The sequence below is a fragment of the Onychostruthus taczanowskii genome, unplaced genomic scaffold (assembly GCF_017590055.1).
Source record: "Onychostruthus taczanowskii isolate IOZ18803 unplaced genomic scaffold, ASM1759005v1 scaffold7, whole genome shotgun sequence".
Taxonomy (NCBI): domain Eukaryota; kingdom Metazoa; phylum Chordata; class Aves; order Passeriformes; family Passeridae; genus Onychostruthus; species Onychostruthus taczanowskii.
The window spans coordinates 8,070,692-8,083,750 of record NW_024504786.1 but is presented as its reverse complement, the minus strand read 5'-3'; the positions used below and the strand labels follow the sequence as shown (position 1 = coordinate 8,083,750).

Genomic DNA, 13,059 nt, shown 5'->3' with positions numbered 1-13,059 from the left:
ACTGCTTTAGTAGAAGGTAATTTTGAATTATTTTCTTTAAAAAAATCCCCAAACATGGACTGTCATCTCAGCATTGTTCTCTCTCTCCCTTCTTAAAGGAAGAGTTCAGCTCCTGCAGTCTGAGCACTACAGCGATGTTTGCCAAGTGGAAAAATAGAGTGGGAGAAGAAACTTTTTATCCCCAGTGCTACTGAACCCCCAAAGTTGCAGGTCCCTTAGAGGAAAGCTCCTCTTACATAAGAAAGACAATTAGAATTGGCAAACTGATGCAAAATATTTATTCCAAGTTAGTTATTTTTGATGCAGTAGTTTTTCCCCCTCATACAGACTCAATGTGATAGTCACTTTTTAAAATCTGTAAATAATGTTATCAAAATAATCTTAATCTTTGAAATCTCACAAAAAATTTATATTTTACAATCCACCCTGAATATCAAGGCTGCAAGAAGAAGAACACAAACAATTCCTATATCCAAATATTTTACAGCTGTACCCAAAAAAAAAAAAAAGAAAACCACAAACGCCTGGTTAAGTGATGAAGCTCCCCGAGCCGCCAAAAAAAATAAAATAAAATAAAATATTCATGTTATTAGCATTAATTTAACATAATTAGAACTTCAAAAGCCATTTTGTCATCGACAATGATTGTTTTAGCACACCGTTACCGCGCGCTGGGCAATGCGGCGGCACTGTTAGAAGCTTGTTGTTGCAGAGATCAGTCAGCCACTTGTGTCCTGCTCACACGACTGAACTTGTGCACTGCCCCACAAGGGATTTTTGTCAAAATTTGCTAGCTGCACAAACTTCTAGTAAGCATTAGGGCAAAACCAAAAGAAAAAGCTAAAGAAGCCAATTTCTCTCTTCTTTGGGATACAATTATTTCCCTTGTGCATGAAGTATCAACAACAAAAGAAAAAACTGAACAGACTGGAGACAGAATAAACTCTGTTTAGTTTATACAACCCCAAACACGTGTTGAACTATGAACTGAGTTTATTGGGTTGGTTTTATTTATTTTAATTTTATTGTGCCCAGTTTCAGGCATCGTCATCTGACGTTTCGCTGCTACTTGTTTCTGTGTCTGAGTCCTCAATCTTTGTTTTAAAAGTGCTTCCCCAGTGGAACAACAGGCTGGAGCCGCGGCCCTGAAGAAATCCATTCTTCCCAAATCCGTTTCTTCTTCGCTGTAGGAATGAAAGTAAGTTTTAAATTGAGCAGAAGTGTGGAGAGTAACTGTTACCAACCCTCTGTGGTGGACATGAATGCCACATTTAACTGTGTATGCACACGGATAATGCAGAATAATCCATTCTACTACAGTCTCCTTTAAATGCTTGGTCCTTTTGAACACCCCTAAAAACAAGCCCTTGAGAAGGAGAGGAATAAGAGCAGTCACAAGTAGCAAGAGCTGTAAACATACCTGCTCTGATTTAATCTGGAACTCTTTGAGCTCATCCTCTGTGAGGGGAAGGTAGTTTTCATCATTTTCAGGATATTCCTGCCATCCCATTTCTTTCAATAACCTGATTGTGGAGAAAATAAAAGGGGCATGGGAACTAAAGCAAGGGAACAATGGCAAAGAAAGGAACACTTTGTCCATGAAAAGCAAGGTTTTTGTAGTAAATCACTCCAAATTCATCAGGGAATCTTCCCTATCACACACTTCAACAATCCTTTGTGTTTACCCACCATTTTTCAATGTCTTTACAAATATTTGACCATCAGCAGCCCTGTACAATGGGTACGTAACCAGTCTGGTGGAAGGCAGGGATTTGAAATTCTAACTCAAGGACACTGAAGGAGGACATGAGGCAACCAAGCCAGTATCACAGCTCAGAATCTCCTGAACCTTACTATCTGCTTGCACCAGATGCTCACACTGCTTACTCACTGACGTGAGATACAGCCTGAGATACCAGGTAAATATTTTCCCAACTCTCCTCCACTTTTACAGCATGTAAAGGAGCACAGGAGTATTCCAAGTGCAAATAAAGTGTGGTGTGTGTCTTCAAATCATTACATTTAGGACACCTGCTTGCAAATTAACCAGAATCACCCTTGGTTCATGCTGACTCCCACTGTGGGCAGATAAATATCTCTAGGCAGCCTTATTAACACATGGGGATGTGGCATTAAAGAAGCACTGGAATTTAATTACAGACCTTGGTAAAGCCTTGGCTCATCTCTCATTGGTGTCTTGCTTTACTTTCAATAAGACCCCACCCACTCCAGCACTAGTCACAAGGCCCACACACCTCCTTCCCCATACAAACACAGCTACTGCTGCTTCCCAAAAACAGAGTTTTCTTCAATTTTGTTTCCTTCTCCTCACACAGCCCAAGGATTCACCCTCCTTTACTCCACACACTTTATTCTGCCATTTACTCACCTGTGTTCTGCTTCCAATGAATGGGAGAGGTTTTCCCCCTCCTCCGGCAAAGGGAGAGAAAGGCCATTCTGATGGCAGTTCTCTTCCCAGTTTTCCTTTGGTTCTGGTGTGCTGTTGCTCTCCATCTAAAGAAAAATAAAACCATCAAAGTGTGCTTGCACAGACCGTGCCAACAGCACAGTTCCAAGTTCAAGCTTCTGCCTTTGAAAGTCCAGCCAAGCCTTTCACCTTGAGCCAGTGTTTTTTACAGAAGCTGCAGCAACATGTACCTGGCTGTGACAGGACAACACAGGACGAAGGACATTTGGTGGCCTGTGCTGCTGTGCCAAGGGAGTGAGTGCTGGCATTGCAAAGCCATCACCAGCAGCTCAGAGTGACAGCAAGAAAACGATGAAAATTAAATGCTCCTAAGGACATACTTTAAATACACATTAAGGCACAGATCTATGTATTTGGAGGTCTGAGCCTCTGAGGCTTGAGCCACTTTCCTGCAGCTTTCACAAGCACAAAATTCTACTTTTCTGTGAATGCAGTTTGACAGGGAAGTTGGAAAGCAACTTGATGTTAAAAAATTATACTGTTCCTCTCCTTAGAGAATCCTTGCAAAACAAATCTAGATTACCTTCAACATCTGTGACCTTCCCTTCCACCTCATTTATTACTTATCCACTTGCTTTTCACTATGTGCTACATATCTGCCTCCATCACTGCACTACTTCCACAGGCACATGTGCCAGAGCAGTGGGAGTCATTCCTTTCCTCTTCCGGAGCCTGAATTACATACACTGCTCAGGGCTTTTTCAGCCCCAACTCCTTCAATAGTAGTGATTGTATGCACAGCAAGGACAGCGATCTTACATCATCCAGCTTGTCACATTCCCTGTTTTCTGTTATCTCCCCATTTCTATCATCCTTCAGTGCCTTCAGGAATTCGCTCTTTTTATCAGTGGTCCGGCGCATCAGCTTCGTCAGGCGTGAGGAGCAGATCTCAATGGGAGGGGTGGTGCTGGAAGGACTCTGCACAGGGAAGGAGAACACAGACATCAAACTGCACTGCTGCGAACCTCAGGCCTCTTCAGTGGCTGTGCTTACACCTCTCCAACACTCATCAGTTCTTTGGGTGGCTCTTAACCCCTCAAAAAATCCCAACCTAATGCCAAATTCCCTTCAAAATACTAATGTGTGTTGCACATTCACTTCTCCCATCTATTATTATCGACTCAATTTCTTTTCTTGCCCTAGGAGTCAATTCACATGGCCATGAATATGTTTATTTTGTTCCTTTGTAATGTAACTCTCTCAGGCAAGCTGGTGCCTACAACACAGAATTAGGGCAAAAAGCTTCATGCAGAATTCCTGCCCTACAAAAATTAGCAAATTAAGACTCAGTTCAAATTTGCGTTTTAAGTCATCCTGACAGACTCTACCCTGAAATTAAGCTATGGGGAGGTAATCTCCTTTCAGGGAGTGGTCACATCCTTAACTAACCACAACTGGGTGCAGAACAGGCAGCCACAGCCTTGGAATCCTCCCCTGGAGAGAATGCTGCCAACTGCTGGCTCTGTACACTCAGCCCAGATGGTTCAGTGTGGAGCCAGACACGGACAGCCCTGGAGCCTGTGGGAAATCTGCTCAATGCAGGAACACAAGGAAACCTCCTGTGCTCTTCCACAACGTTTAAGCTTGCTTAATCTGGAGTCTGTGAACCAGGCCCACTGGCAGTATCTGGCCATGATCCTGCAATTAGGAGCGCTGCTAACCAAGGTGAGCTTTCAATTTTATCTGCTCCATGTTTTGACTGGGCACACAAAAGGAATCTAAGAACATGTTATGGGAAAGTTCCTCCTGCTGGAGATCATGTTTGGCTACTCTAAAACAATGAGGAATTTAATCATTATTATGGATAACTGACACCAGAATCTTGCATACAAAACTACTTTTTCTTCATGTACATGCTTTGATTTAAAAAAAAAAAACAAGATTAAACCAGTAAAATTTCCTGAAGTTTGTAGTGTTTTTCTCCCCACACACTTTTTTTAAGCTGCGGGGGAAGGTTGCAAATTCTGGCTCTTCAAAATGAATCTCCTGTGCCAAGAATTTTTATCACACTCAGTGCTCTGAGCAAAGATCAATGGAATTAGACCAAAAACAAGGCAGCAATGGCTGCTTATATTTCTAATGGCTGTTGAATGTGAAACACTGGTGTGAAATAACGCCAGCAAGGAAGTAAGTGCAGCCTGGAAGGAATTTCTCAGGCAGACCTTTCAGATTTCATCTAATTCAACACAGTAAGAAAGAAATCAGCAGTTGTAACAGACCTGACGAGTGACAGCAACTATCAGGATAAAAAGCCAACACAAGAGTGAAATTAAGCTCTCAACGTAACTATTAGTCTGACTGCAGTGACAGAAGGTAACAATGAACAAAGGAGACTAAAATTAGATGTCTTCTGGTAATCTGAAATACTGAACTTGAAGTCTTTGCCAGTGGCTGTTTCAATCTCTAATAAATTATTGAGGTAATAAACTTAATTTCTACATATCAGGAGAAGACAGTTACAGCTAACATTTAGTAACAACAGATTTCTGAAATGGAATGAATTTCACCTCAATTCTGGTTTTATGCATAACTTTCTGCAGAAGGGTTATGTTTTACAAAATATTCTTCTTTAGCACTAAAATAGTAAACTGGCATCTCTTCTAAAGTAAGCTTAGCCCTTTGACTGAAACATCCAGGCATCTCAGTCTTTTGGTGTTGCTTTTTTTTGGGGTGTTTGGGTTTTTATGAAGGAGAGCACTACACATCACCTCAGATTTGTTCTGATGTCTATGTAACACGGACGGCTACTCTTCCAGAAAAGTAATCCTGAATTCATTTTAAGAACTCAGGCTGTATTGTAAGCTTGGTTGTCTTAGACTGGCTTGTGGGGACTGGGCCAGCGCTGCCTGGCATCCTTCTAGTTTTCAACACACTGTGGTCTCTTATGAATAAAGATGCTATTTTTACCACTTCTGAAGGAGGCACATTAGCCCCCTTTCAGAAACAAAAAGCCAGAGACTATGTGTAGTAGTCCTGGACAACCAGTATTATCTGCTGGCCACAGACCTGTGTTTTCATAATCTAAATCTTCCAACAGATTCAAAGAAAAATGTATTACAAGTGTCCAGTTTAGTTGGAAGTAATTTTTATGCCCTTTCTGTTTAGCTCTCAGGTTGGTACCCAACATCTTCACTGACTGGAGTTTCACAGAAGATCTCCTTGGGGGCAGGTAAAGGAAACACTTGCATTACTCCTGTATGATACAAAGTGAATGCCTCTCTCCTGTCTGCTGAGGTGAAAGCCCGTTTAAGTTTACATATTTACACTGTCCATACTGTGCTGTGCATTACACAGAAGGAAAGCTGTCAGCAGCACAAAGAACTTGGCCTAAAGAGAGAGAAAAGCAAGGTAAGGGAAAGAAACAGAGTGTAAGATCTATCTGTCAAAGTGACAGGTGCCTGTGTATTAATTATTGCCTTTAATGACTGCTTGTACACTCAGCTCTGGCTAAGGCAGAAAAGCGCAGGCTGATGCAAAGTAAAGTCTGCAAAGCAGAAAATCATAAAGATGACAAGGCCTTATTTTAGAAATAATGCCTATAACAGAACAAGACAAGTGCACAACTAGAAAAATCTCCCAATTCTACAGTTAAAACGAGCTAATTTCAGATGTTGTGAATCATCATTTACAGAATCACAAAATCATTAAGGCTGGAAAATACTTCCAAGATCATCAAGTTGAACCTGTAAAGAGCAGCTGCATTGGCCAGGAATTTATCACAGTCTGTTCTATTTTTGTTCTTTTTTTTCTTGTGCTCTGTCACAGTTATAGCTGAAATATTAAGACATTTGTATTTCAAGGTTCTCACTACACTTCAGACCAAAACTAGGGGCAAGTCAGTTTCCATCTCAGCAGATTACCTCCTTCCAATGTCAAAATTAAAAAGAAACTGTGGCTGAAATATCATATGTACACATGTTAAACTCCTTCAGCCCCCTCAGGTCTGACTGCTTCTGCTGTTGTTCCAGAGAAAGGAAATTAGGCAGATCACCTTCCTTCCCCTTCCTTTCCTATACAGAAAAACATAATGGGAATCAATTTGCCTACCTATTCACATCAGTTCTTGGTATCTGCACTCCCATAACACCAAGCTGACGCGTGTCTTGTTACACAACACCATTTAAAGCATTAGTACTTTTTTTTTTCTGGAAGGAAATTCTAATACAGTTGAACAAACACCAATGGCTTTACAACCAGATAAACCCCATTTTTATTTCTTCTAGTGTATCACTGATGTGGCAGAATGTGCTAAGAACGTACAAGTGAGTCATCCCTCAAGGGTGCAAAGGTAGGTACCGCATGCAGAGAGGCCCTATCATGTTTATGCTCTAGTAGGTGATAGTGACAACAGCTCCCACCCTGTCCCCAAGCCCAACCCTTACCTCTTTGGGAGAGGTGAGGACTGAGCCACTTGCCAGTACCGCTGGTTTGGTTACAGACACTGGACTGGTAAAGGCAGAGTCACGGGTGGAGGACAGCGAGCCTGGTTTATGTTCACTTCTGTTGGCTTTCCATGGGCTTGGCTGTATTGAAGAGAACACAAAATACAGGGCAGTAAATGATAAGGCATGAGAAGGGGTTGCTTGCAAGTATTGAAATAAATAAGCAACACAGTGCTGGCTGTTGTATGGATTTCCTTTTCTTCTTCCCTCTCAAAAACAGTCTCAACAGTTTTATTTCAACACCCATCGTTTTTCCCCTGGTAATCTTCTGTTTTCTCCAAATCACACACAATTCTGGTCCATGGGCACCACCCTTCAGTAAAAGACCATTAAGAGCTCACAGAGAAAATCCAGGATTGCCCTTCATTAATTGGAATCACCACTGTGTAATGCAATTCACCTTACAGCTACCCACATATAGGAAATAAAAAAAATCCCAATTAAAATGACATTTCTTAGAGGAACACTGCACACCACAAAGAAAGGCTTCCAATCACTTGACAAGAAGTTTCCCTGTGTGAAGAAGATCATCTTGCAACGGTTTTGTTTAGAGTGAGAATGAAAATTATTTATTTCCTAGGGCCCTGAAAGTGTCCATCATTGCACCAATTTAGCAACAATAACAAGAAAAAGAAGCAAAAGCAGCCAATTTATTACAGTGCAGGATCACTTGCTGTTTTGCTGTTTTACTCTCTGCAGTATCCCTTTGAATATACTGGCCACTTGGCTGAAGAGCAAAGACTTCAAGATAAGTTTTTGTTACTTGGAATGTTGTTCTTGAAGCTCTCTTATCATTCAGGGACAAACACTGTGAAGTGAGAGTCTCTACAAAAACAATCCTAAGAAGAAACGTGTACTAAGTAGCACTAGCAAGACACTGTCAGAACATTAAAACATACAGGTTCCTTTGACCCACTGGACTTCTGAAGCCAGCTTCAAGTCACTCATAAAATAATTCACGCACAAATGGGATTCAGCTAAATCTGAGATGCAACAGATCTTGCAATCTGCCAGCAATGAGAACAGAAGCACTATTTCAGTATGTTGTCACTGTCTACTGTGTTCTATGAATTAAAAAAAAAATACATTGCATGAGGAGGCCATTAGCTTTACTCTTTCCCTCTAACTTAAAAATGAGCATCCCACACTATCATAGATTCTATGGCATTCACAGCACACATTAAAAACATCCCCTTCAAACCTCAGAAATATCCTGATCTGCACAGTATTTATTGCCTGTACTAAAATTAGGGTGCAGTATGACTCTGACAAGAAGTTTCTCTCCACAGCTCCAGGGCTGCACTGTTCCATTCCCACTCTCAGCTGCCCAGTGCTGTTCTCCAGGCTTCCACAAAGGGGCAGCTCGCAGCTCAGACAGATCCAAAGACAGACCCCTCTTGCTTTCCCTGCGTGGCTGAGTGTGACCTTCATGGATTGCCTGACTGTGAGCTATTGGCCATCTCCATTAGCCAGAAAGAACACACTGGTTTCACTGCCATCAGTTCTCTTCCTTTCTGAACTACTTGGTACAACTTAACAAAACCATTTTTCATTCAGTTTTCCTGTGACAGCTTTCCAATACTGCTGACTTTGTGGAAAGGAATGTTTTGACTCCTCTACTACTGTATGCACTGCAATTCCTGGATAACTTTCTAGAAGTCTTCAGGCTAATGCATCCTACGACAGCTGCTTTAAGGCTGTGACTTTAAGAAGGCACCAATGCACACAGCTTTTCTGGCTAAGGATATGCTGCTAACCCACCTCTGGGTTTTGCTAATGGTCACCATTCATTAACAAAAACACTGTTGATGACATCAGCTGGTAATTCCTCCCCACTGCAATCCCCACCGCAGAGGAATATCACACAGCAATCACAGCACCATGTCAGTGTGTAAACACTTAGAAATTAGCAGTTAAATCATTAAGTACATATTTATAGCCTGCTTAATGTGACTGATCTCTTGGGCTACACATTAAAAATTAATACCTTTTCCACTAAGCAAAGAACATTTCCTTTGTTATCAATACTGCAATATTTCACATATAAATCCAGGTGTAATTCAGGCCTACTGGATTCAGTGAAGTAAAAACTTCACTAAAAGGAACTCAGGCAGGTACCACTACATATTGCCATAATCTCTGATTTAAATACAGATAAACAATCTGGAATGCAAATGAACTAGATAACATGTAGAGCAAGCTAAAAAAAAGCCCTACCACTACATTTTGATGGATGCTGAACCCTCAGATCATAGTCAGTTTTATTCCAACTGTGAGTACTGAATAATGTATTCTTTTTATCTGAAGAGTCAAAACCTACATAGTCTAATTCCAGAACATGGTTAGCAAAAGCTTTGAGAGCAGCTCTCGTTGACTGAATTAATGAAAAACCTCCGTCCATGGGCTTCAGAAGCAGCTACATTAGCTAAGCAGGTTTTTATGCCCAAATTCTACATTGTAATGCAATGGGTATATCATGACCAGCAGTAACAACACACATTCCCATAACTTTCAGAAGTGCCTTTTCATCTCTCAGTCTCTACACTGGTACAGCATTAACTTTCAGACCTCAGAAATGACCTTTGCGTACAACAGCCAGTAACACAGACAAGCTGCATGCATTGTGCTTCCCTAAAATTCTGTACACTTTGAAGCCAGAGACAATCTAACAGTCTGGTCAGAAACTGTATCTCTGGCCTTTTGTTTCAAAGAACACACATCAAGACTAAACTCAGGTCAGGCTATATCTACACACGTATCAATCAATCTGTAAAAGCAAAAATAAAGGCCACAGGAGCTCCCTTCTCATCAGAAGCTGCATTTTGTTTACCTACTCTAAACAAGAACACACATGAATGGAAAACTGTGTGTGGAATGAAAAACTTATAAACACCCTTTCTAAGGGGTCAATTTATCCCACCTCACTAAGAAGTAGATCAGCTGTCAAATGAAGTGTTTAGACAAGACTATTTTATAATAATTTTAACCACTACAATTTTTTCTGTAGCTGCCAGAATTTAACTTTAATTAGCAAAAATTTACAAAAGGGAAAGAAGCTCTAAACTTGCTTTCTTAAAAAAAAAAAGCTGTGAGTCTCTTATTTTGCTTTTATCTTTCAAGTGTGTAAGAATTTTCTACTGTAATCATAGGGATGATTTTGTTAGAATGTCACAGCCATCATTAGTAATTAATACATTTTAGAACTCAAAGTATTTGGACATCTTTTAAAGAATAATCCAGCTAACACTTTTATCAATCTGTAAAAGCAAAAATAAAGGCCACAGGAGCTCCCTTCTCATCAGAAGCTGCATTTTGTTTACCTATTCTAAACAAGAACATACATGGATGGAAAACTGTGTGTGGAATGAAAAACTTATAAACACCCTTTCTAAGGGGTCAATTTATCCCATCTCACCAAGAAGTAGATCAGCTGTCAAATTAAGTGTTTAGACAAGACTATTTTATAATAATTTTAACCACTACAATTTTTTCTGTAGCTGCCAGAATTTAACTTTAATTAGCAAAAATTTACAAAAGGGAAAGAAGCTCTAAACTTGCTTTCTTAAAAAAAAAAAGCTGTGAGTCTCTTATTTTGCTTTTATCTTTCAAGTGTGTAAGAATTTTCCACTGTAATCATAGGGAAGATTTTGTTAGAATGTCACAGCCAGCATTAGTAATTAATACATTTTAGAACTCAAAGTAGTTGGACATCTTTTTAAAGAATAATCCAGCTAACTTTTTTTTTTAGCTTTTTAAATACTTTCACTATTAATTACACTTTTTTTTAAGCTTTTAAAATACTTTCACTATTAATCCTTCAAAATTTCTAATGCATCTATACATGTTGATTCTCCTGAAAAATGGGCAAGACTAAGCCTAGAACTAAGGAAAAAAAATGACTTTTTTTTTTTTTTTAGCACGTTTTTTTTTTTTTTTTTTTTTTTTTAGCAGGAGTGTATTTCCTTCAGTAAAAGAACTATAGTACAAACTCCACTGCTTTTCCAGATTGTTTTTAAGGCTCAACTAAATTACACCTGAATTGCAGGATGTTACAATCTAATCTGATTTTAGCCTCTATTGTTCTGGACACATCAAAGTATTGTAACCCAATAAAGATTATTCAAGGTAGTCATGTGAACAGTTCAGGCACATAGCAGCACACATTCCACCTCTCCAGCAGTGCTCGTTTTGTCTTATTAAGATAAGGATTTGTCTCATGCATGAGGGCACACCCATTCAAATAGACTGCAGTGTAGTCAGAGGTTAGCTCTCCCTATGACAAACCCAAAACGCATTGTAGCAGAGAACAACAACTTCAGTAGCAAGTCCAGCTCTACTGTAAAAGCTACTGCCCAGAAACTACTGGATTCCAACTCCTGCTACTTGTTGGGGGGTTGATTCCTTTGATCTGCAGTTCACTAATTTGCTTGGAACTCCATGTACCTTGGAAGGAGGAGCTGCAGGTTTAGGAACCAGATTTTTGTAGACACTTGGGACAATGGTGGTGGCTTTGTTGCCATTTGCCAGGTGAGAAACAGGTGACGTAAATGCAGCTGAGAAGGCGGCGGAAGGATCCTCTTTTGAAACCTTTTTGATGACCAGCATCTTGGTAGGTTGCTTGGCACTAGGGGGGTTTTCTGTAAAAACAGAACAAGAGATTCTGAAATACGAATATTCAGTTTCAGAAAAGCTTCAGTACACTGGTCCAGTTCCTCCTTCTCCATCTTAGACACTGCACATCTGATTCTGAGGCCATCAGCTGCTCTTCTGTTTCAGCTCTGAGAGGATATCTAAACACAATATTTTTTAATTTAAACACAACAGCTCCCTGGATGCTGAAAGGAAAAACCTACAGTGACATCAGTTAACAGCCTTCCACCATTCTACAGAAATCAGAACAAGTATGAGCATTTTTTTTTTTTTGAGCAACATGGATCAGCTTTATTAGTTCACTAACAAAGCAAAAATATTTACCTAACCTATACCGCAAAAGACACACTGCTTTTACAAACAATAACAATTAATGTTTCTCAGGCCAAATAAACACACTTTCAGGAGCATAACAATTAAAAAAATACTAATAGTATAAACAGCTAAAAACCCCATAAATGTTGTCATTAGGTTTTGAGCAAAACCAACAGCTACCTGACAAACATGCAAAAAGAATACAACCCAACAGTATTGCAAGAAGTGTTTTTGAGTTTCTTTTGCATTTGTACTATTTACAGTATCTAACCCAACTAATCCAACTACTTATTAACAAATCTGTGTTTAACTGCTAGAACTGGTACCTTGTTTCACTTTTTTTTTTTAAAGGCATGGATTCACGGAGTACATCAGGATCAAAAGCTGTTCTGCGTTTAAAAAAATCAACTAAACTCAAAGCACAGAACTATGACAGCTTTGCTGTATTTCCACTATGAAGATCCCAAGTCAGGAACTAATGTCTAGTTCATGCCAATCTGCTCTGCCCTTCAAGTGATGCCTGTGTGAAACTGTAACTGCAGCACGACAGGAAGCAAACACAGAACAGTGACATTACTGCCAATGGCTGTTTTTTTCTGACAAGACAAGCACAGTTTCAAATAGACAAAAAGGCCAAGAGATTAGAGAAGACTGTGGGAGGAAAACAGCAAAGGACAGAAAGCAGCAAACTGTCTGCTTTACTTAAATTTTTACAATATTTTTGAGTGAAAAACCCAGCATTTAAACACTGGTTACAACTTTCTGCTCCATTATCAGCATTGTGTACAGTAACCTTTACCTACCCCATACTCCAGAAGGTGTCCCTAAAGGTTTGTTCTGGTTGTTCTGTCTCCCAGCTTCTGGATTCAAAGATGGCTGTAAAAAAGGCAGTGTAAATTAATATAATGTTATATCACATATAACAAAAATATAATCAGTATTAACATTTTGCTTCCAGGAACCCAGAATATGGGTAGATTTCTCTGAACAGCAGCTGAAGTGGAAGAGAGTGCTTTGCCACAAGACATCTGAAAATCAAGCTTGCCTTCTCCCTGGTTTCTGCTGTATTTCCAATGGAACTACCAGAGGGTCAAGGATAACTCCTCTAGTCTTCTACTATAATTAAGTAAATTCTACTAACCAGTACATGTATAAAAAAATTAG

The 13,059-nt window shown here is 39.8% G+C and overlaps 1 protein-coding gene across 3 annotated transcripts in view; it reads right to left on the bottom strand.

Moving 5' to 3' along the window:
• Positions 1 to 264: 264 nt before the first annotated feature.
• Positions 265 to 13,059, bottom strand: part of GPBP1L1 (GC-rich promoter binding protein 1 like 1) — a 32,832-nt gene continuing 20,037 nt past the window's right edge. For all 3 annotated transcript variants that reach the window (XM_041421605.1, XM_041421607.1, XM_041421606.1), the window contains exons 6-12: positions 12,699 to 12,771; positions 11,374 to 11,567; positions 6,871 to 7,011; positions 3,248 to 3,406; positions 2,390 to 2,514; positions 1,421 to 1,523; positions 265 to 1,184 (exon numbers count right to left, since the gene is read on the bottom strand). In XM_041421605.1, coding sequence (XP_041277539.1) covers positions 1,038 to 1,184; positions 1,421 to 1,523; positions 2,390 to 2,514; positions 3,248 to 3,406; positions 6,871 to 7,011; positions 11,374 to 11,567; positions 12,699 to 12,771 — 942 coding nt within the window. In that variant the 3' untranslated portion in view covers positions 265 to 1,037. The remainder of the gene's footprint in view (positions 1,185 to 1,420; positions 1,524 to 2,389; positions 2,515 to 3,247; positions 3,407 to 6,870; positions 7,012 to 11,373; positions 11,568 to 12,698; positions 12,772 to 13,059) is intronic.